Raw genomic sequence first — 25,981 nt, 5'->3', positions numbered from 1 at the left:
CAGATGATGCTGTGGTGTATCGAGAGGTTGCAACAATGGAAAATTGTACTGAAATGCAGGAGGATCTGCAGCGAATTGACGCATGGTGCACGGAATGGCAATTGAATCTCAATGTAGCGAAGTGTAATGTGATGCGAATACATAGAAAGATAGGTCCCTTATCATTTAGCTACAAAATAGCAGGTCAGCAACTGGAAGCAGTTAATTCCATAAATTATCTGGGAGTACGCATTAGGAGTGATTTAAAATGGAATGATCATATAAAGTTGATCGTCGGTAAAGCAGATGCCAGACTGAGATTCATTGGAAGAATCCTAAGGAAATGCAATCCGACAACAAAGGAAGTAGGTTACAGTACGCTTGTTCGCCCAATGCTTGAATACTGCTCAGCAGTGTGGGATCTGCACCAGGTAGGGTTGATAGAAGAGATAGAGAAGATCCAACGGAGAGCAGTGCGCTTCGTTACAGGATCATTTAGTAATTGCGAAAGCGTTACGGAGATGATAGATAAACTCCAGTGGAAGACTCTGCAGGAGAGACGCTCAGTAGCTCGGTACGGGCTTTTGTTGAAGTTTCGAGAACATACCTTCACCGAAGAGTCAAGCAGTATATTGCTCCCTCCTACGTATATCTCGCGAAGAGACCATGAGGATAAAATCAGAGAGATTAGAGCCCACACAGAAGCATACCGACAATCCTTCTTTCCATGTACAATACGAGACTGGAATAGAAGGGAGAACCGATAGAGGTACTCAGGGTACCCTCCGCCACACACCGTCAGGTGGCTTGCGGAGTACGGATGTAGATGTAGATGTAGATGTAGATTTGAAAATCTTCTCACAAAGTTCTTACAATGTTAAAAGCCATGTTCATCCCATGGCTCTATGTGTGCTGCTGAGACCTTTGGGATCACCAGATGAACAAGTTTCTTGTCCTCAGGTATGACATACTAAATGGTTGCTTCACACTGACTACCTCAAGAGCCTAACAATAACACAGATTTTTCTCCCTCACTGGGGAAGGAAACATCTTTCAAATATCTCTTGATCTAGTCAGACATTTGTTTACCAGATTTTGATGTTCTCACAAGGCTGATTGGAGCTTCAAGAAGAGTTCCTTACAGTCTCGTCCATATTCACTATTAGTTTCTTTCAAAACTATGAAGAAGCGGGTGGTCACTAGGGACAAAAAAACAGTTTTGAGTGCTTGGCCTGAGGTAAAAAAAAACTTGTTCATCTGATGATTCTAAAAGGCTCAACAGCACAGGTATAGCTGTGGGACATAAATGGTTTTCAATGCTGAAAGTACTTTGTGTGAATATTTTCAAATCTTGTTCTGTTGAATGATTATGATGTGAATCTCAACTTGAAAAACAATTTAATCAAGCTACAGTCACTAGTACATAATCAATTATCTTTGACAAGGCTTACCAATGTACTGAAATATGCCTGAGACAAATCAGGATATTAAGAGTATCACCTGCGACAATTTTAAATCCTACTGAATTTTGTTTTATATTGTGTTCATCATTGTGTATATTATGTGAAGAACTTTTTTTATATGCTGTAAAAGATTATGTTTTAAGCATTTGTTTACAGATTGTCATTACTGTAATCATTTTGTATCATAATAATAAATTAATTATTTAATTCAATCAACAAAAACGGAAATGGTAGTTGAAAAAAAAAACCAACAGCACATTGTGTACAGCTTATTTTTCAGAAATGGTATTTCAGAAACCAGCTTTATTAGTCATGTATGTATGTGGCTTGAAATCTTCTTTAATTTATGTTGTGATGAAAATTTTCATTTTTTCAAAATTAATTAACTGTGGTGGGATATTTTGCAAAATTCCAAATTATTACAAAAATTGCTTATACAGTTTCCAAGAACATAAATACATATCAACTTTTATATGAAAAACTTTTGTTATATATCATTATTTTGAATCTATTCCTCCTAAACACAATATGCCAAATTGCCATTGGTGTGTGTTTTACCTCTTAAAAGTGAAACTGGGCAAAAAAGAAACTGTTGCATTATTTTGCCCTCTTTACACGCTTACCAAACTTTACCAAACTTGTTTATTTACATTTGGGAATGTTCCATTGTATGCAATAAAAGTGTCTTTAATATTTTCAATATGCTCAGAAGGTATGGAGTGTGTTGAAAGGTAATGAATACACAATGAGAGCACTTATTCTTTCGGTAGGTTTTAATACCCAGTTAAGAGTGAAGTCATTAAGATATGAAGCAGTAGGTTAGTTGGAGAAGATTGGGGGAATAAATTCATTAGCCAACTGAAGTTAACAGATATGTGTTATGAGTAATTTCAGTTTTGTTATTTTGAGAGACATATGTCATATTTGTATAACAAGAAAAATTTATAGACAGACTGATGGGTTTGGCAGTATTTAAGAAAGATAATATCTGTTGCTTCAATAGTCTGATTTACTTCATTAGGCAGGTGAGAGGAGTAGGTTATGTTAATGATTGGAATGGGTTGAGATCAAGGGGCCAGGTAGCTCAGAATGCTTACTATAAGGGACCTACATTGTACACAAAGGAAGGGAGGTAGAAATGAAGTACATGACATCAAAAAGATTATGAGATCCAGTTTAGTGTGTTAACAAGCAAAGTGTCAGTTTTAGTTTAGAATTTAGAGATGATATCCACTCATTCATTCACACAAAGTGTTCTGCATACTGTTACCTTGAAGGAGAGCTTACATTAGTGAGGAGTGAGTCAAGTTACAGTTAACAAACAGAAATAGCCACTGCAATTAACTCCAGTAAAATATACTAGGAACCAATTACAACTAGTGCTAATCTGCTTGCATTAATAATTGTAGCCATTACTCCTAGAGTACTTAATATATTTTGAAAAAAGAAAAAAGAAAAAACACTGCTCTCCATCCAACACTACTTAGCAGCTGTCTCTAGAAGCTTTCTTTATGCTGCAGAAGATGAAACTTGTTAAATTTGAGCAACATTAGTAATGTCTGATGTCTTCAGGGAAGATGACAGTGATCTTACATGATTTCTTAAAATTTAAAAAGTCTTTTTTGAAAAATATTTTAACTGCCTATATCATACACTTATACAAAAATTAAAATATGATGACTAGACTAGTTATGACTTTCTATATGTTGCTGTTGTTCACAGATCTGAGGATGATTGCTTTGACAAGTGAAACTAGTCTAGTCATCATATTTTAATTTCTGTATATTTATGCAATTTAAACAACTAAAAGTTTTTTGAAAAAAATTTTTTATATTTTAAGAAAAAATGAACAATGCTTGCCAGAGTTAATACCTCTGCGTCAAGTTTCTAATGAATTGTGTGTGGCTAATAGGTACTCTCTTATGTTGTCTTTGAACACTAGCCAGTTTACAGTTTCATGGTGGTATCTACCAACAACCTATTTAAATGAAATATGTAATGTGTAAGATTCTCATAGGAGATATAGCTTTAATACACTCCTGGAAATGGAAAAAAGAACACATTGACACCGGTGTGTCAGACCCACCATACTTGCTCCGGACACTGCGAGAGGGCTGTACAAGCAATGATCACACGCACGGCACAGCGGACACACCAGGAACCGCGGTGTTGGCCGTCGAATGGCGCTAGCTGCGCAGCATTTGTGCACCGCCGCCGTCAGTGTCAACCAGTTTGCCGTGGCATACGGATCTCCATCGCAGTCTTTAACATTGGTAGCATGCCGCGACAGCGTGGACGTGAACCGTATGTGCAGTTGACGGTCTTATAGTGGGCATGCGGGAGGCCGGGTGGACGTACCGCCGAATTGCTCAACACGTGGGGCGTGAGGTCTCCACAGTACACCGATATTGTCGCCAGTGGTCGGCGGAAGGTGCACGTGCCCGTCGACCTGGGACCAGACCGCAGCGACACACGGATGCACGCCAAGACCGTAGGATCCTACGCAGTGCCGTAGGGGACCGCACCGCCACTTCCCAGCAAATTAGGGACACTGTTGCTCCTGGGGTATCGGCGAGGACCATTCGCAACCGTCTCCATGAAGCTGGGCTACGGTCCTGCACACCGTTAGGCCGTCTTCCGCTCACGCCCCAACATCGTGCAGCCCGCCTCCAGCGGTGTCGCGACAGGCGTGAATGGAGGGACGAATGGAGACGTGCCGTCTTCAGCGATGAGAGTCTCTTCTGCCTTGGTGCCAATGATGGTCGTATGCGTGTTTGGCGCCGTGCAGGTAGGCGCCACAATCAGGACTGCATACGACCGAGGCACACAGTGCCATCACCCGGTATCATGGTGTGGGGAGCGATCTCCTACACTGGCCGTACACCTCTGGTGATCGTCGAGGGGACACTGAATAGTGCACGGTACATCCAAACCGTCATCGAACCCATCGTTCTACCATTCCTAGACTGGTAAGGGAACTTGCTGTTCCAACAGGACAATGCACGTCCGCATGTATCCCGTGCCACCCAACGTGCTCTAGAAGGTGTAAGTCAACTACCCTGGCCAGCAAGATCTCCGGATCTGTCCCCCATTGAGCATGTTTGGGACTGGATGAAGCGTCGTCTCACGTGGTCTGTACGTCCAGCATGAACGCTGGTCCAACTGAGGCGCCAGGTGGAAATGGCATGGCAAGCCGTTCCACAGGACTACATCCAGCATCTCTACGATCGTCTCCATGGGAGAATAGCAGCCTGCATTGCCACGAAAGGTGGATATACACTGTACTAGTGCCGACATTGTGCATGCTCTGTTGCCTGTGTTTATGTGCCTGTGGTTCTGTCAGTGTGATCATGTGATGTATCTGACCCCAGGAATGTGTCAATAAAGTTTCCCCTTCCTGGGACTATGAATTCACGGTGTTCTTATTTCAATTTCCAGGAGTGTATTATTCTGTATCATAGACATAATACAATGCACACAAAATCTAATACAGTCTATGGAAAAAGTTTGTGCAAGTTGGTAGTTTGAAACAAAACTGTCTGCAACTTCCAGTTTCTGTCAGATATATGTTATTATGCTGCAACCTTATGTGTAAAATATATGCAAACTGTGTCTATGATGCCTTGCGCTCATATTTTGGTAGCCACACTTATGAAAAATGAGGAAAAATTTGAGTGTCAAGAACAAATATTCTACACTTACATCTACATATACACTCAAGAAACCACCATTGATGCATGACGGAGGGTACCTTGTACCACTGCTAGTCATTCATTCCCTTTCCTGTTCCAACTGCAAACAGAGCAAAAGAAAAATATGTGTCTACCTACTTTAGTATAATCCCTGATTTCTCATATTTTGGCTCCACTGTCATTATGAGAGGTGTATGTTAGTGACCCTAGGTTTGTTCTGCAGCCTCACATATGTTGGTTCTCTGTATTTTCTCAGTAGTGTTTCACAAAAATAATTTCATCTCTTCAGGGATTCCCATTTGAGTTTATGAACCATTTCTGTAGCACTCACATGTTGATCGAATTTATCAATAACAAATCTTTGTTTTCCTTTAATATGACCCAGTGGGAATTCCAAATACTTGAGCATATTCAAGAATGGATTTTTTGTGTGTGGTCACCTTTACAGCTGAGCCACACTTTCGTAGAATTCTTCTAATAAATTGAAGTCAACTGTTTACCTTCCCTATGACCAACCTGATGTAATCATTCCATTTTATATCACTTTGCAACATCATGCCCAGATGTTCAATCAGTATCAAGCAGAACTCCACTAATACTGTATTTCAACATTACAGGATTCTTTTTCCTATTTATTTGCATTAACTTACATTTTTCCACATTTAGAGCAAGCTGCTAGTTACTGCACCAAATTGAATTTCTATCCAAGTCCTCCCGTATCCTCCTACAGTCACTCAAAGATGACCATTTCCTGTACACTACAGCATCATCAGCAGACACATGCTGATTGCTACTTGCCATGTCTGTCAAATAATTCATGTCCAACACAGTTCCTAAGGTCACCCCTGATTGTACCTTTGTCTTCAATGAACAATCACCATCCGGGACATCTTACTGGGTTCTATTTCTTAAAAGGTATTTGAGTCACTCACATGTCTCAAAACCTTTTCCATATTCTCAGACCTTTGTTAACAGTTAGCAGCATGGCACTGCATCAAATGCTTCCCAGAAACCTAGGAATGTGGAATATTTCTGTTGCCCTTCATTCACTGTTTTCAGAACATTTTGTGAGAAAAAGGCCTTCTATATGTTTAATGTAATAACCTAAATATTTACCTTCTTTAGATGGATGTTAAAACGCCTATACTGATAAAACACATTAAAATATATTTTATAACATAAATAGTTCATGGTTTCTTCAGTACCTTCCACAGCTATCTCTAGAAGATGTGAAATTATGAGACTTTACAATTCACAACTCTTAATAAGATATATCTGCTCCTTAACAGGGCACAGAATTTTGTTTCTCTGATCCTTATTAGCCCAGTGAAAAGAATCCAATTTCAGTAAGCATCTGTATTCTGTGAGGTTCTTATTATCTGGCATTGCACAATGGATCCTGAGTTTTTGCAAAATCACATGAGGAATGACACAAAAAACAGCTGAAATTTCACTAATAATGACACCATTAACAGCTCACTGTGCAAAAGCAACTCATCACTTTGAAACTACAGTAGCTAATGGCATGTTGAGCGCCAGCCATGGCAGTGTAGGCCATGCCCCCATTGCTGTCTTTTGCAAGATGGCAAGGGCAATTGCTATAAATACTTCTGACAGCAATGTCAGCATTTCACAGCATTTAAGGTTAGTGATCCAGAAATTCAGAAATGTTTCTTTTGCTCCTAGTTCCCTTAAGACCATTTAGTGTTTGCTTTGTAATCTCTACCCTTTAGATGATCCAGATGAACTGTTGTTTTCTAGGATTAGTGAGCTGGTCTTGGATTACTATAGTCGGAGAGTCCATACAGTATTTGCTAGGATTGTATTTTTTTAGTGTCATAGATCACCTTCTGAATTGTACCAAGAATGAATTTTGAAACTAAGAAGGTCAAGTCAGCCTTATCACTTCATATTCCTCTGCAAATTTTCTTAGTCGAGACTGCATTATGCTGTATGCCCCAGATATGGAGGTTCATACACCTTACAAGGTACAGATAATTCTTTAGAAGTCCTCAACGTTACACAAAGTTCCAAATTTGTGCAAGAACTGAGCAACAATGTAAAAGCTCTTGTGCAGTTTCCTCATTGACTTTGGCAGTGATAGACAGTCAATATGCTTACTCAGCAAAAGTTCAACCAACAGTGCATAACCCCAAACACAGCATGGCTCATGGTGGCATATGAAGAGAAAGTCCCAGTGATGTGGCTCAGAATCAAAGTGTACACTTCTGATTCTATTTATCTTCGTCCGTTAACCTACTGCAATCCTGTCAGGATTATTTTCTACACTGCCCATTCCACCAATGGCCCAGGTATGGTTAACAGTGTTTTCAGGTCACAAATACAGCAATGTAATTAGTTTCTGCAATTCTTCCCACCATAGAATGACTGCAAATTATCTGGAGCAGAATATGGTAAATGAAATCTAAACTGTTTTAAGCCCTGAGAGAGGCACAGCATGAAAGTTATGAATTGAACTGGTAATTTTCGACAGACTGACAGTATTCAAAGTTGATTCATGGGCTTCAGTTTTGCTAATGAACAGGAACATGTACATTGAGCATTCACGAGGATTGAAAACTTGTTTCAAAAGGATTATGTACTGGAGTGGTCACAAAATTCAAATTTGAGGGACTTTTCAAATGGAAATTTCATAGAAATGCACACCATATTGCATCAGCCTCATTGTTATTAATTGATTTGAAAAAGATAATATTTCCAGTCAAGACACATTTAATCATTGTTTCCCAAGCCATTAACAACATCTACACACCTTTTGCAGAGTTGTTCTCTCTGGGGATAGACTGTGTCTCTGACATATATGCAAAGGTACACTCACAATCCAACACAGCCCCTCATTTTGTACAGGCATATACCTTACCTCATATTCTGCATGAAGGTGTTAGAAAAAGAACTCATTTGCCTCCAACAACAACAACAACAGTAACTACAATAGATAACACCCATCTCCTCTCGTTCATGGATATCCCATTTAGTAGTGGTACACAAACTAAGGGCTCCTTCAGACTGTGTGGAAACTTTAAAAGTAGTTTATTCCCAAAGAATTAAAAGTTGTCAACTGTTACTCTAAAAATAATGTGTCAGAGGTATACTTGATACTTCCCTTGCATCTGTACACCAAATGAGTCCTTGACTTGAATGCCATGTTTGGCCTCTACAAATACCAGCAGCTTCCTTTTGTCATTTTTAGCATACGTATCATTTTGTGAAAATATCTGGAACAACTAACCTGAGGGGTTCCACTGTGACATAATGATATTGATGCTGTAAATACCACAGGGTCTAACACCTGTGAGCATCTTGAAAACCCTCAATCATTTTTGTTCACCTTACAGGAAGCCAGTCAAAAGTGCAGTCTCAAAAAGTATAAATTTGGTTGAGTACCTGGGTTTCATTATAAAGAAAAATGGGAAACTTTTGACCATACACAATGTGCAGCCATTGACAACCTACCCCTGTCCTAGAAATTAAAAGAACTATAATCTTTTATGGGCAAGATGAACTACTACAGGAAGTTTATAGCAAACACAATGCAGATTGCACAACCTCTCATCTACATCTACATCTACATGGCTACTCTGCAATTCACACTTAAGTGCCTGGCAGAGGGTTCATTGAACCATTTTCATACTACTACTGTACCATTCCACTCCCAAATGGCGCGTGGAAAAAAGGAACACCTAAATCTTTCTGTTCGTGCTCTGATTTCTCTTGTTTTATTATGATGATCATTTCTCCCTACATAAGTGGGTGTCAACAAAATATTTTCACATTCAGGAGAGAAAGTTGGTGATTTAAATTTTGTAAATAGATGTCAGCGCAAGGAAAACCACCTTTGTTTCAGTGACTGACACCCCAACTTGCGTATCATATCAGTGACATTCTCACCTCTATTGCACAATAACACTAAAGAGGCTGCCCTTCTTTGCACTTTTTCGATGTCCTCCATCAATCCTATCTGGTAAGGACCCACACCACGCAGCAATTTTCCAGTAGAGGATGGACAAGTATAATGTAGGACAGACAAGTGTAATGTAGGCTGTCTCTTTAGTGGGTTTGTTGCATCTTCTAACAAGGGAACCTCCCCATCGCATCCCCCTCAGATTTAGTTATAAGTTGGCACAGTGGATAGGCCCTGAAAAACTGAACACAGATCAATCGAGAAAACAGGAAGAAGTTGTGTGGAACTATGAAAAAAATAAGCAAAATATGCAAACTGAGTAGTCCATGTGCAGTATAGGCAACATGAAGGATAATGTGAGCTCAGGAGTGCCGTGGTCCCGTGGTTAGCATGAGCACCTGCAGAGCGAAAGGTCCTTGGTTCAAGCCTACCCTTGAGTGAAAAGTTTAATTTTTTGTTTTCAGACAATTATCAAGGTTCAGGCACTCACACATAATCAACTTCGCTCTCCAGAATTCCAGGACATGTTCAGATTTGCTTGGACATATGCAGGATTTGACGGTCTATGCACGGAAAAATTTCAAAACGTTAAAAACATATGTTTTGACAGAGCACAGGGAAAACTGTGAAACTGTGAAACTGTTGCATTCCTTTTTTTTTAGTTTATGTGACAAACTCTTATGTTTTCATCACTTTTTTGGGAGTGATTATCACATCCACAAGAAAACCTAAATCGGGCAAGGTAGAAGAATCTTTTTACCCATTCGCCAAGTGTACAAGTTAAGTGGGTCGACAGCATATTCCTGTCATGTGAAGCACACCCCGTCACCAGTGTTGTATAGAATATATCAGATGTGTTTTCCTGTGGAGGAATCGGTTGACCTATGACCTTGCAATCAAATGTTTTTGGTTCCCATTGGAGAGGCACATCCTTTCGTCTACTAATCACACAGTTTTGCAGTGCGGTCACAAAACTCAGACACTAAACTTATTACAGTGAACAGAGACGTCAATGAACGAACAGACAGATCATAACTTTGCGAAAATAAAGAAATTAAAATTTTCAATCGAGGGAAGACTTGAACCAAGGACCTGTCTTTCCGCAGTTGCTCACACTAACAACGGGACCACAGCACTCCTTAGCTCAGACACCCCTTGATGTTACCTATCCTGCTCATGGACTACTCAGTTTTTATATTTTGCTTCTTTTCATAGTTCCACACAACTTCTTCCTGTTTTCTCGATTGATCTGTGTTCAGTTTTTCAAGGCCTATCTACTGTGCCAACTTATAACTAAATCTGAGGGGGGTGCGATAGGGAGGTTCCCTTGTAAGTGTTCTGCCAACAAAGCGCAGTCTTTGTTTTGTCTTCCTCACAATATTATGTATGTGGTCTTTCCACTTTAAGTTACTTGTAATTGTAATTCCTAGGTATTTAGCCAAATTGACAGCCCTTAGATTTGTGCCATTTATCGTATACTCAAAATTTATCTGATTACTTTTAGTACCCATGTGGATGACCTTGCACTTTTCTTTGTTTCATGCCAATTGCCACTTTCCGCACCAAATACCCTCTGAAAGAAGGGGACTGAGTTTGTTTGGTTGCTCACATGTGAAAATGCATTCTGCACTCATAAACGGGCCCTGCCAGTTCAGTGCAGCCTGTGTTGTTGATATGGCGTGTTCTGTTCATCAGCAGTGATTGTTTTTGGTAGTGCTGTTTTCTTCTTGTTTTGCCTTTTATGAGAGCAAGTTCAAGGAAACAATGTGCAGCTGTGAAATTTTGTTTTTTACTTGGTATAAATGCTACTAAAACTGTTTTAATGTTGGATACAGCTTACCAAGATGACGCTATGGGAAAAACTCAGGTGTACAAGTGGTTTTCTTGATTTAAAAATGGTGAAATGTCAGTTGATGACAAACCTCATTCTTGAAGTCCATCAACGGCCTGAATAAAAAAAAAAAAAAAAATATTGAAAAAATTAGAGAGCTTGTTCCCTCAGGTCAGACTGTCAATCAGACCTTTTATCTGGAAGCATTAAGAAGATGGTGCAACAGTGTTAATCAAAAAAGGACCCCATTTGTGGCTGACAGGTGACTGGTTCTTCCACCATGACAATGCTCCTGTACACACAGCCATCTCTGTTCAATAGTTTTTGACTAAAAATGGCGTGATTCTGCTGCCCCAAGCACCTTACTCGCCTGACGTGGTTCTGTGCAACTTTATCTTATCTCCTCGCATGAAAAGGGGGATGAAAGGACACTGCTTTGACAACACTGCAGAAGTCGAGAAAAAAACCAGTGAGGAGCTGTCAGCCAATTCTAAAGATGACTATAAAAAATATATGGAACAGTGGAAGGACCAATGGGACAAATTTATTAGTTGGCGGGTATTGTGAAGGGGGTAAGGTTGTTTTTTAAACAATTTGAAAATATATAGCTTTTAAAAAAGAATTTCATTTTTCTTGGGTACCCCGTAATAACTAATAGGGATTATAGACTAGCATCATTTTCATGTAAACATGGAAAAAGGAAGATATGATAAACATTTAAAAGTTGGCCACAAAACAAAAATATGGAAATAAATAGTTTTTGGTTGATCACAACCTAGAAGGATGTGCTCGTGAGTTGTTACTGAAGAATACTCCTCTGATAATTGTAACAGTCTACAGATCCCCTCTAGGAAACTTTCAGATATTAAGAGAAATCTAGATGCATTATTGAACAACCTGAGAGACAAGAAGAGTACAGATTTCAGTGTGCATTTCTTAAAAGATATACATAGGAAAAATGAAACAGAATCACTCTTTGGTGTTTAATTGTAATTCCAGTAACCATTTTTCCAACCCGTGTGCAACAACATAGTAGAATACTGGTTTATAACATTTTTATAAACAGTGCTCAGATTCAAACAATTAATTTGTACCCAATTGTTAATGGTCTATCTGATCATGATACACAGTTAATGGAAATAAACAATATGGCACCTTACAACCCTGGGGCAGGTTCATACAAAGCAGTGAGCCTTATTAATGAGAACAGGATACATTGCTCTAAGAGTAAGTTAAAAGAGGTGGTATGGAATGAGTTATATATGGAAAGAGAATTGTGTCAATATTTGAAAGTTGCTATCCTAAAGCTGTGGATAAGTAAGGAAATTAAAATCTCATTTAAGACGAAGACGTAAATTTATGTAAAGGGCAGAGCAAGTCAAGATCAAACATTACTTGCTTATTCTAAAACATACCACTCACACCAGCCTGGCTCATAACCACCCCAACCTGCACTGGAGGCACTATAAAATAAAAGGAATGGAAGCACTATTTCAGCAATTGAGTTAATCATCTATCCTCTGCGGCATTCCAAGTCCATGGGAACACATCCAGCCCTAAAGCCACAGATAAATGACTGTTGCAAGGTGACTTATGAATATATTTTATGCTGAAACAGACATCTTGTGATCAATATAGTAGTTCTAGAAAATAATTTTCTGTGGGAAAAAATTACTGATTTGCCAGAAAACACTATGTCTCATTAGTCATGATTGCTATTGTCCTCAGTGAATGCTAGTCAGTAGAGTCAATGTATATTATAGAGACTACTTGATGGCTGCACTCAGGGATACCTTACTATGCTTCAGCTTCCTATATTATCAAACCCCCTACCTTCACAAGAGCAATGATGCAACCACAAATTGCCTGTTGATGATGCACAATTGGATCGAAATTGCAGTGGTGCAGATGTCGGACCTTGAATTGTGTTCTGTTATTGACTGTTGTGTGAATGATGCACTTGCAAACACAGCTCACTTCATTAAACTGTATGCCTGTCCAACAACATACATCTGCCAAATACAGGATAATGTCTAATGAGGTAGGTTATTTTATAAGAAAGTTATTCCAGAATGACATTTCACTTCAGATAAGGACGATTAGATTTTAATATGCCATCAACACTCTGTCATTAAAGATGAAGCACAAGTTCGAATTTCAAAATGATGGGGAATAAAATAGGTAATGCCTTTTTGAAGGTAACCATCTCAGCATTTGCCTTGAGAAATTTAGGGAAATCACATAAAACTTAAATCTGGAAGGATGGGTGGGGATTTGAATTCAGATATGTTTCTACAAGGGACCTTAGTACCTTAGTCTCTCTAAATTGGTCTATATAATCTATGAGTGGAAAAAAAAGTGAGAGTTCAAGCAGCAACTTTACCATTTTAATAACAGTTCAGCACCATAATTATTATAGTTTCCTATGACATTTAATTACAAATACATTGTTTTTGGTGTTACTAATAAAAAGGGCTCCATGAAACTACCATAAAGAGTTCTCAGGTCTTCAGTAATCATTCTTCATTTATTTTGCAAAAGCCAGGAGTGGCACAAGTAACACATAAACCTGTGCCCCCCCTTTTTTTAACAAAAATTTTACTTGGCTGGTAATACTAGTAGTTAAAGAAGTTACGGAAATAATAAGTAAATAATCGCCACTAAGTGGTCAACTAAGTGTTCTCTTTTGGCACTGTGAATCTGCGCCTGGAATTCCTTCAAAATGCAAGGAAAAGTTATTGTTTGCTGAACTTATAACCACTTTATGGATACAAGTACCAATGTTAGTAATTGACCACATGTAGCCTAGTGCTTGGTGGAAGGGGGGGGGGGGGGGGGGCAGGCAAAAATTGTAGAGGGAGACCGAGAGATAAATACAGTATGCAAATTCAGAAGGATATACATTGCAGTAAATATTTGGAGATTAAGAGGGTTGCAGAGGATACAGTAGCATGGAGAGCTGCATCAAACCCGTTTTCAGGCTGAAGAACACAACAAAAGCCCCAATGGTTGTAGGAGTTGGGGAATTTGGTAGCTTTACTAAGGTGCACAATGCCTAGATAAGATTCAAATGAAAATTGCATGTTAATAGTGAAGATTATAAAAAGAAACTGAAGAATGTGTTTGGAAATCGAACATGGCTTCAGCAGTCTCCAGCTACATGCCTTGGTCGCTACATAAGCAGCACTTTCATTGACTAGCATTTACCGCAAGGGCAGATAAGAGGCTGTTGTGGAAGTTTATTTCCTTGATTTCCAGCAGGAAAATATGTGTCTGCAGACTGCATATATGTTGATTAAAAATTATCAGTTTTCAGTTACAGTCAAAGCTGATCATAACAATGTTGAAGGGGCTGACAGTTTATGCAAGTTGTAGCCAGTGGTGTACCAACTATTTCTTTAGAGGGGGGCAAAGAAACCCGTTTACTGATTTTGTCTTTCAGCAAAACTGTTAATAATACACGTACATGGATACCGGAAGAGTGGGAATGTGTGTTAGGTAATCAGCACTATGTTTTTCTACAGAGAGAAACAACAGATCAATATTAATATGGATCCAGTTTTATAGATCATGCTCTTGAAAACAATTTCATTGCTTTAATTTTTAAAAAGACGCCATTTATCTGGGAAGACACTGATTCTACTTTGTTTTGAGATTATTTATGAAAAGGAGTTCATATTTACTATAGACTGCAGTATGAACGAGCCAAAGAGAAACCTTGTGTTATTATTACTATTTTACAAACTCCGTGCATCCCATCTTAGTGAAAAAGAGAAAAACATAATTTATTTGAAAAAGAAGAAAGCATTTATTTTGTTTTTATTTAGACTAAAAAATTTTATGTACAATTTCCAAATGTTTTCCTTTTGACAGTTCGGGAAGCAAATTCTTTCATGACGTCCATCAGATTAATTTTTCCTGCCCTGTCTTGATGGACATGGAGGAGGAGGAGGTGGGCAAGTCTCGACTGAGTCATTGTTGATCTGAGGCAGGTTTTAAGTCATCTCAAGGTGCTAAATGACTGTCTGTGAGGTCATTAATATACAACATGAACAGAAAGCGTCCTAACACACTTCCTTGGGGCACAGCTGATATTACTTCTATCTGTCAATGACTGTCAACCCAAGGTAATGTGTGCCCTCCCTGCCAAGAAATCCTAAAGACTGTGACAAATTTTGCTTGATAACCCATACAATAATAGTTTCAGTAATAATCATATGTGTGGCACTGACTCAAATGCTTGTCAGAAATCAAGAAATATTGCATCTACCTGACTGCCTTGATCCATGGCTTTCAGAATGTTGTGAGAAAAGTAAGAGTTACAATTCAAATGATTGATTTTTTTGGAATCTGCGCTGGTTGACATGGAAGAGGTCAATATGTTCAAAATCTCACATTGTGTTTGAGCTGAGAACGATTTCAAAGACTGTAGCAGAAATGGGTTTCGGGGAATATTGGACAGTAGTTTTGTGGATCACTTCTGCTACCCTTCTTGTAGACAGGTGTGACATTTTCTTTCTTACAATAACTGAGTATGCTTTTTAGTTTGATGCATATGGATAGATTATGGTTAAGAGAGCTGCAAATTCAGTATAGAATCTGACAGGAATTGCATCAGGACCTGGAGCCTTGTTCAGTTGTGGTGATCTATCAATACAGTTGACAATAATATCTATATCCCTCATCTTTGCAGTAGTGCAAGAATTAAACTGGGAACGGCCCTCAATTTTCCTTCATAAAGAAATATTTGACAACAGAGTTTAGCATTCTGCCTTTGCTTTGCTACCTTCAATTTCAGTTCCTGTCTCATCCGTGAGTATCTGAACACTAATTATGACACCACTAACAGCCTTTAAATATGCCCAGATTTTTTTGGATTTTGTGAGAGCTCTTTCATTAATGTTCTGCTATGGTCATCATTCAAGCTTTAACGCACTGTGCTCTTAATAGACAAACATGTTTCATTCAGCATAATCCTACCTATAAACCTATAATTTGTTTTACATATACACTCCTGGAAATTGAAATAAGAACACCGTGAATTCATTGTCCCAGGAAGGGGAAACTTTATTGACACATTCCTGGGGTCAGATACATCACATGATCACACTGACAGAACCACAGGCACATAGACACAGGCAACAGAGCATGCACAATGTCGGCACTAGTACAGTGTATATCCACCTTTCGCAGCAATGCAGGCTGCTATTCTCCCATGGAGACGATCGTAGAGATGCTGGATGTAGTCCTGTGGAACGGCTTGCCATGCCATTTCCACCTGGCGCCTCAGTTGGACCAGCGTTCGTGCTGGACGTGCAGACCGCGTGAGACGACGCTTAATCCAGTCTCAAACATGCTCAATGGGGAACAGATTCGGAGATCTTGCTGGCCAGGGTAGTTGACTTACACCTTCTAGAGCACGTTGGGTGCCACGGGAAACAGGCGGACGTGCATTGTCCTGTTGGAACAGCAAGTTCCCTTGCCGGTCTAGGAATGGTAGAACGATGGGTTCGATGACGGTTTGGATGTACCATGTACTATTCAGTGTCCCCTCGACGATCACCAGAGGTGTACGGCCAGTGTAGGAGATCGCTCCCCACACCATGATGCCGGGTGTTGGCCCTGTGTGCCTCGGTCGTATGCAGTCCTGATTGTGGCGTTCACCTGCACGGCGCCAAACACGCATACGACCATCATTGGCACCAAGGCAGAAGCGACTCTCATCGCTGAAGACGACACGTCTCCATTCGTCCCTCCATTCACGCCTGTCGCGACACCACTGGAGGCGGGCTGCACGATGTTGGGGCGTGAGCGGAAGACGGCCTAACGGTGTGCGGGAGCGTAGCCCAGCTTCATGGAGACGGTTGCGAATGGTCCTCGCCGATACCCCAGGAGCAACAGTGTCCCTAATTTGCTGGGAAGAGGCGGTGCGGTCCCCTACGGCACTGCGTAGGATCTTAAGGTCTTGGCGTGCATCCGTGCGTCGCTGCGGTCCGGTCCCAGGTCGACGGGCACCTGCACCTTCCGCCGACCACTGGCGACAACATCGATGTACTGTGGAGACCTCACGCCCCACGTGTTGAGCAGTTCGGCGGTACGTCCACCTGGCCTCCCGCATGCCCACTATACGCCCTCGCTCAAAGTCCGTCAGATGCACATACGGTTCACGTCCACGCTGTCGCGGCATGCTACCAGTGTTAAAGACTGCGATGGACCTCCGTATGCCACGACAAACTGGCTGACACTGAAGGTGGCGGTGCACAAATGCTGCGCAGCTAGCGCCATTCGACGGCCAACACCGCGGTTCCTGGTGTGTCCGCTGTGCCGTGCGTGTGATCATTGCTTGTACAGCCCTCTCGCAGTGTCCGGAACAAGTATGGTGGGTCTGACACACCGGTGTCAATGTGTTCTTTTTTCCATTTCCAGGAGTGTATCATACAATAGTCTCCGTTTCTCCTCACATCATGAACAGTTCTGCTAGGCATCTATCAAGAGAATGGTCAGCTTTCTTCTAAACCTAAGCCACAGTTCTTCTACATGCTCTTCTCCAGCGTTTAATGTTTCAAGTTCCTTACTTAGATATGGCACTATTGCTTCTTTATCTAGTTAACTAAACATATAAATCTTTCTAGTTGTTTTAGTTACCTTTTGTACTGTGGTAATCACTGCTGCAACAGCTGCTTCATGTTCTCTGATACCAGTTTCAGTGTGACCATCCTCAAAGAAGTGAGGTCTGTTTGTTGCTATTATATCCAATATATGTCCATCATGAGTACATAACTGAACAATCTGTTCAAGACAGTGCTCAAGAAGGTATTTAGTAATCCTTCATAGGGCGTTTTGTGATGCCGGCTACTTACAAAACTGTGATTTTCACAATTGATTATTGGATGATTAAAGTCTCTTTCAATGATGACATTGTGATTGTGGAACTTATATAGTAGGGAACTTATGTTTCTCTAAAGTTTTTGGTTATGCCTGGAGGGGTGTCTGGTAGTCGATAGAAACGTCTGACTATAGGTATATGCCCACCCTGATACTGAGTCTTATACAGACAATCTCACAAGCGATTTCAGTTTCTACCTCAGTGAATTTGAGTTCTTATTTACTGTGATAGTGACACCACCTCCATTTACCATCAGTCTGTCCTTTTGATACACACTTAAATTTTCCACAAAAATCCCACTGCAATCCATTTCAGGTTTTAGCCAACTTTCTGTACCTAATATTATGTGAGCTGCACTGCTTTTTAGGAATGCTTCAAATTTTACAACTTTGTTTCAAATGCTTTCTAGGATATTAGTGCTCTCACATGCATGAGCGTCCCTTTGGATCTTATACTGACACTTCCAGGTCTTTACCAGCTTGTTGTCATCTGGGCTGGATGAAGAGCTGTCTTATCTTTCAATACCCTAGCGTGTACCCCATACAGCCTACCTGCGTAGGAGCCTGTCATGTGTAGTGTACACCTGGCCTGTTTAGGGGGACCCTAAGTTCTCAACCATATGACATGAGTTCAGGAATTCACAGCCTAGCCTGTCGCAAAACCTTCAAAGTCTCTGATGTTTTGTTTGTAGGGCGCTCAACTGCATGATCATCAGCACTCATACAAAGTCCCAACTTTTTTTACACAGTCCAATTTTTTTCACAGCCCATCTAGCCACTGTCACAAATGATGATGATGATGATGATGATGAAATTTTGAGGACAACAGAAACACCCAGTCCCCAGGCAGAGAAATTCAAAGTCTCTGATTTAGTTGTACCATCCATCCCGTAACAAAAAATCATGGGTCATGATCAGTTCTGGGTACCATGCTCTGTTCTCTAAGCTTTGTTGGAAGTCCATAAGCAAGGCTAGGCTTCTCAAACTTTATTGCCAGTCACTGGAATGATACAAGAATGATATCACATCCTAAATGAAAGGTGTCATTGCTTCCAATTTCTGTCACAATTTGCAGTTGGTTGCGCCCTGCTCCCTGAATGGCTGCCAGAATAGCCTCTTTAACATGTTTTATGATTCCCTCAGACATACACACTGGGTGCATGTGGTGTTACTTCTCATGCTTTCCTGCAATTTCCATAAGGAATACCATTATTCACTGCATGTTTGAACTGCCAGCAATTATTGCACCTGTACCCTTCTTACATTTGCCTCCTCTTGACAAAGGACAACTGGTTTTCCAACTGGTGAAGTGAGTTGCAATGGATCAGTTTCATTTCAGTGGAAGACAGCACCTCAAACTTCTTGATTAGGGGAATGGGGGTAAGACTCCAAGTTTCCCTTGTTGATACAAGAATTCTTAGCTCATAAAAATAAAGATCTGCTTGATGTTATTCTGTTATCACCCTCTATGGTCAAAATGGCTAGCTTTGTGCTGAAAATACTGTTAGTCTCTGTAAATATTATCCAGTATGATGTATGAAATAAATGTCAATAAAATAAACAAGTTTCAGTACGCTTCTGGTATTGTCTGTGAATGTCATTCTAGTGAGAAAGGTAACTGGATTCAGCTTTTGCAAGCAGTCATAAATGTGTGCTTTCCAGAAGAGGTGTAGCCAAAAGCACCATTGTAAAAGTCTCTACAAGCAGTAGGTTCACAGTTATGGGGAATTGTTTGATCTTTTCTATCTGTGCCATAATGGGGTTATTATATGGCAGCTGAAAACAAAAAGTCATTGTGTTTACTTTAAGTTCTGTTCCACAGAAGAAATATAACTACAATGGAACAGCTCTCCTGTGCATGTTTATTGTTGTGTTACCACTTGGATACATCATTAGTGCAGTAAAATTTGGTGTTTGAAGAGGTTAATGATTTGACTTATTATTTATAAAATAATAGATATGGTTTACCTTATTTATTATTTTTCAGAGCTTTTCAAATATGTGACATACTGGTTTTCTTTCTGAAGTGATTCTTTATCTTTGAACTTACTTGCAGTTCAGGACCAGAGTAAAACATGTGACACCGAAACATCCTCAGGATAACAGGACAGCTTGGATAGTAACAGTGGAGGACTTAAGAACATGTACCGAAGAAACGTCCATATTTGATGCAGTATTTATATGCAATGGGTAATTTTTGGTACTCTTTTGCACTTTGCACAGCATTTGTTCTGCTTTGAGTGACTACTGTTGCCTTTTTCTGTCATATCTGTGTACAGTGCTTTAAATACTAGCTGCATTTCAAAAATGTTATGTTTTTGAAGTGAACACATTCTCTGAAGAAAATTATTTACATACAATGTTTGTATAACTTTAACAGCTGTGTTTAACATTTTACCCAAGTATATGTATGATGAGTGGTGTTCACCTACATTTATGGGTGTATACTCTCCGTACCATAGTAGGGGACGTTTTTGGATAGATTTTCATATGAAGAGTTTGAAAAACTATGGTTCTGACTGCAGGAGACATACACTTTTAATACATGTAAGATGAAACTGTGTTAAACATTCAGGCCTCTTGTATCACAGTCAGTTGAATTAAAATGATTAGCTGATGCCCACCCTTCTTTTAAATGAACTATAGACATTAAGGTATCAAAGAAATCCAACATAAAGTTTCTAATTAGATAAAATAATGTCACTTGTATGATGTACAGTAAGTTTTATGTACTTCTTACAAATTTAGTTCTTAAGGCATGATGTTTCTTTAATCTCACACAATCAACATCAAACTGGCAATTCTGAAATCTTTACCCTCCAGGAAAAATATTTGTGTTCATCCTCAATACCTAGATTATTATGAAGTTGTTTCTTCTAAATAGTTATTGTTATATTGTGTGGATGATAATTGAGAACTCTTGCTGTGATAGGAAATGATCAAGTTTTACAATTATATTCCATCTTGTCATTGGAAAAAATGGCAATATGCTGACCATTCAAATGGCTTCTTAGATTTCTTTTTATTTGAATGCACCCACCCACCCACCCACACACACACACACACACACACACACACACACACACACACACACAATGTGTCCAAAGTCAATTTTATTATACATTAAATTCTTCACTTCACTGGGTATGTGATGTGGTAAAGATTTTTATGGCTGCGTACATCACTCCTTTCTATGCTACACCAAGGCTGAGTGACAGTGTAAATCATGTCTATTTCTGCTGTTTATGAAGATTACTGTTGTTTTCAAACTGTGATTGATTTTTGAAAACCCAACTTCATAGGTGGCAAATGTTCTGTAAGGCTGTTGTAAATCTGCTGAACTGTTTACAGAGTTGTCTATAAGAGGTTCTAGAGCCAACACCACATGTTTTCATATTACAAATTTCTGTACAGCTCACACTTTCTTCCTTAATGATGAACTACCGAGAATATGGCGCCATAAGATAGTAGAGTAAGAAAGTAGGAAAAACAAGTCAATTTTTTGACATTTTCACCTCCAAAATCTCAAGTTGACCATAACACAAGAGTAACAGAGCTTATACATTTAAGATCTACAACATGAGACTTCCAATTCAGATTCTTAGCAATTTAAACACTTAATAATTTAGAATATTCTCTTGCATTTGATGATTTACCCTCATGAATTATTTCTGATGGTGTCACTGGGCCTGGTGCATCACTCATTAGATTAGATAAGATTAGATTAGATTAGATTAGATTAGTACTTGTTCCATAGATCATGAATACAACACTTCTTAATGATGTGGAATGTGTCGGGTTAATAAAAGGTGTCTGTAGAAGATACTACATTATACAAAATATTACACGACTTTTTTGTGGGGGTTGTGGCAATTACCTGCTTACTATATCCAAAAATTCATCTAGTGAGTAGAAGGAGTTGCCATTAAGAAATTCTTTTAATTTCCTTTTAAATGTTATATGGCTGTCTGTCAGATGTTTGTTGCTTTTAGGTAAGTGACAAAAGACTTTTGTGGCAGCATAATTTACCCCATCTGAGCCAAAGTTAGATTTAACCTTAAGTAGTGAAGATCATCCTTTCTCTTAGTGTTGTAGCCATGTACACTGCTATTACTTTTGAATTTTTTGGATTGTTAATAACAAATTTCATATATATATATATATATATATATATATATATATATATATATACCAAGCGGGAAAGCACCGGCAGACAGGCACATGAACAAAACACACAAACACACACACAGAATTACTAGCTTTCGCAACCGATGGTTGCTTCTTCAGGAAGGAGAGGGAAAGACGAAAGGATGTGGGTTTTAAGGGAGAGGGTAAGGAGTCATTCCAATCCCGGGAGCGGAAAGACTTCCCTTAGGGGAAAAAAAGGACAGGTGTACACTCGCACACACACACATATCCATCCGCACATACACAGACACAAGCAGACATATTTTGCCTTTAAATATGTCTGCTTGTGTCTGTGTATGTGCGGATGGATATGTGTGTGTGTGCGAGTGTACACCTGTCCTTTTTTTCCCCTAAGGGAAGTCTTTCCACTCCCGGGATTGGAATGACTCCTTACCCTCTCCCTTAAAACCCACATCCTTTCGTCTTTCCCTCTCCTTCCTGAAGAAGCAACCATCGGTTGCGAAAGCTAGTAATTCTGTGTGTGTGTTTGTGTGTTTTGTTCATGTGCCTGTCTGCCGGTGCTTTCCTGCTTGGTAAGTCTTGGAATCTTTGTTTTTAATATATTTTTCCCATGTGGAAGTTTCTTTCTATTTTTTATATATATATATATATATATATATATATATATATATATATATATATATATATATATATATATATATATATATAGTGTGAGGCTACAGTGAAGATCTCTAGCTCTTTAAATAAGTGTCTGCAGGATCATCTTGGATGAGCTCCAGCAATTATTCTGATTACACGCTTTTGTGCAATGAACACTCTTTTACTCAGTGATGAGTTACCCCAGAATATGACACCATACAAAAGCAGAGAATGAAAACAGGCATGGTAAGCTAATTTACTGAGATGTATATTGCCAAAATTTGCAATAACCCTAATAGATAATTAGCTGAGCTGAAACGTTTCAGCAGATCTTCGGTGTGTTTTTTCCAGTTCAACCCCTCATCAATGTATACACCTAGAAATTTGGAATATTCTACCTTAGCTACTGATTTCTGATTGAAGTCTATATTTATTAATGGTGTTATTGCATTTACTGTGTGGAACTGTATGTACTGCGTTTTGTAAAAATTTAATGAGAGCCTATTTGCAGAAAACCACTTAATGATTTTCTGGAAAACGTTGTTTACAATTTCACCAGTTAATTCTTGTCTGTTGGGTGTAATAGCTATACTTGTATCATTAGCAAAAAGTACCAGCTTTACGTCTTCATGAATATAGAATGGCAAGTCATTAATATATATTAAGAACAGCAGAGGACCCAAGACCGAACCTTGCAGCACCCTGTTCTTGATTGTTCCCCTGTTTAAGAAGATACCAGTTTTTGCAGATTATGTGAACTGCTTATTTCAGCTTTCTTCACTCTTCCAGTTAGGTATGATTTAAACCATTTGAGTGCTGTCCCATTCATACCACAGTACTTGAGCTTATCTAGAAGTATTCCATGATTTACACAATCAAAAGCCTTTGAGAGATCATAAAAAATCCCAACGGGTGACTTTCGGTTACTCAGAGCATTTAATATTTCATTAGTGAAAGTATATATAGCATTTTCCATTGAAAAACCTTTCTGGAAGCCAAACTGACATTTTGTTAAAACTTTATTTTTACAAAGGTGTGAAGCTACTCTTCAATACATTACTTTTTCAAGAATTTTGGATAAGGCAGTCAGAAGAGAGATTGGGTGGTAGTTGTTGACATCAGACATATCCCCTTTTTTATGCAGTGGTTTAACAATGGCATACTTCAGTCTATCTGGGAAAATACCATGCTTCAGAGAGCTACACATATGTGGCTACAGTGTTTTATGTATGTTCAGTGACAGGGAATCAGTTATTAATTTTTAGGAACATGTCATTTATATTTTCTAATGTTGAAGTTACTCCATTAGGCTCAGTTGCAATATTTGGAGTGTCATGAAGACAACTATTTATGATTCTTGGATGCATAATGGAAGATCATTTACATATTACGAGAACAAGAGTGGGTGTATACTGAGACCTGTGGAACGCCTGTTTTGATTATTCCTCATTGTAAAGATGATGTTTCATTGTGTTCATTGTGTACACTCTGAGGATTTCTTAATACAACACTCTATGGCCTTTTAGTTGGATGGGATGAAAATCATATACCAATAAGATCTCTTTTACCATAATCTTTGAGATCCATTAGGAGGATCCTATGAATTGCACAATCAGATGCATTTGGCAAGTCACAGATAATACCAGTTGGCAGTTTTTGTCATTTACATTTTGTGTAATCTGATTTGTGATTTGGAAAAAATGTCTGTTCTTTGGATAGCCCCTCTTGAAATTCTAGTTGAGACTGAATAAGTGTCTTATTCAAAGTGCTACGTTATGGTTCTTGCATACATAATTTTTTCCACTACAAGTACCCTCAAGAAGGAGGTAAGTATTCTGACTGGTTGGTTATTATTAATATCTGTCATGTTCAGTGCCATGAGAATGGTTGTGCCCCATGACTGATGTAATCCAGAAAAGAAAGATGGTCAGTATTGGTCATAATATCATCTGTCTGTTTTAACGCAAATCTAGAGTTGAGCTAACAGTGCAGCTATAATCAGTACATTATAGTTAGTCATGTAGGCTCTCTGCAATTATTCAAGGTTCATAGACTACTTGTACATGCCTAATTTTGATTGGAATATGTGTTGTTGTAATTACAATGAGTTTACATGACTGTCTGTATTGCAGTGATGATAGCTGCACTGTTAGCTGAAACCTAGATGTGCAATTAAAAAAAAAAAAAAAAAAAAAACTGATAATATTATGATTGATGCTGACATTCTTTCTGTCCTGGATTAATATCTGTGTTATTATCTTTTTTTGTAAAGGGGTCTGACAAGAGAATGTTTCAGCCTGCCTGGAAATAGTCCATGTGACAGTAAGTGATATGTTGTAGATGTGACTGAATACATCACATATATGTGAAGAACAGGAGGCAAGTACTTTACTTCAGTTATTGTCAAAATCATGAAAGTTTTTCATTTTTGGGGAGGTAATTACTTTCTTTTTTAAATCCAGTTTTTTAATGTCTTATTAGTGCAATACTGGACTGTTTTTTTTTTTTTTTTTTTTTTTTTTTTTTTTTTTTTTTTTTTTTTTTTTTTTTGGGGGGGGGGGGGACAGCTGTTAAAGGTTGTTAGAAACCCTTATGTAAATATATTAAATTTTGAACTGATATCTATCACATTCTACACATCCCTCAGGCTGTAAGGCTGCCTTGAAACTTTCAGTTGCCTGTTCATTAATTTTTCTGTTTCGTATAGTACCACTCCATTGTAATTAAATGCATTATTTAGTATGGCCAGTTGCAATCATAGTTAGAGAGACCATTCACAGCTCGATAAAGTTTTATATCACTGATTAAATGCACCTATGAAAATATTGTCAATTAATGTGGTTCTTTACTGTGTCATACTCGTGGGAACATTAATGACAAAACACATCTTACAAGTGTTAACTAACACTTTCAAATTGTTCCTTTTATCTGCATCTTTCAGCAAATAAGTATTACACTCTTTACAGACTGTTGTTTTCTTTCTTTTGTCTGCTAGGTGGTGTAGTAATGACTCATATTTTTGTAAGCAGCTTTTGAGAGTGCAAATTCAGAACAAGCAAATCTGACAGAAACTTGTATCCATACTCCAAACTTAATGCTACTTCAAAGGTACCAAAAGCAAGATATAGCAATTCAATGTTTGGTACTGCTAGTAGATAGTGCTTACATTGTCTGAATGTCATTGTTAGAATGCCTGTGTGAAACATATATACTACAGTAAATGTCATATAACTGCAATGCATAATTAATGCAAATTTATTGTTCAGAGCACTTTTGACTTATCAATGGAAGTGAATCTGTGCTGTGTTAACAGCCTTGCCCCTGAAAACATTAAACAGCAGACATTAGCCAGTGTTATGTTAATGCACTTCCCTACTTAGCATATCTTGAATTTTGTTATTAAACCTACTTTGCTGTATTT

The 25,981-nt window shown here is 38.8% G+C and overlaps 1 protein-coding gene across 3 annotated transcripts in view; it reads left to right on the top strand.

Moving 5' to 3' along the window:
* The window catches only part of LOC126299231 (uncharacterized), a 251,445-nt gene that overhangs the window by 159,753 nt on the left and 65,711 nt on the right, over positions 1–25,981 (top strand). For all 3 annotated transcript variants that reach the window (XM_049991015.1, XM_049991014.1, XM_049991016.1), the window contains exon 4: positions 19,829–19,962. In XM_049991015.1, the coding sequence (XP_049846972.1) occupies positions 19,829–19,962 (134 nt within the window). The remainder of the gene's footprint in view (positions 1–19,828; positions 19,963–25,981) is intronic.

The sequence above is a fragment of the Schistocerca gregaria genome, chromosome X (assembly GCF_023897955.1).
Source record: "Schistocerca gregaria isolate iqSchGreg1 chromosome X, iqSchGreg1.2, whole genome shotgun sequence".
NCBI lineage: Eukaryota > Metazoa > Arthropoda > Insecta > Orthoptera > Acrididae > Schistocerca > Schistocerca gregaria.
Note: the sequence above shows the minus strand (reverse complement) of the source record. Positions and strands in the feature narration are given on the sequence as shown.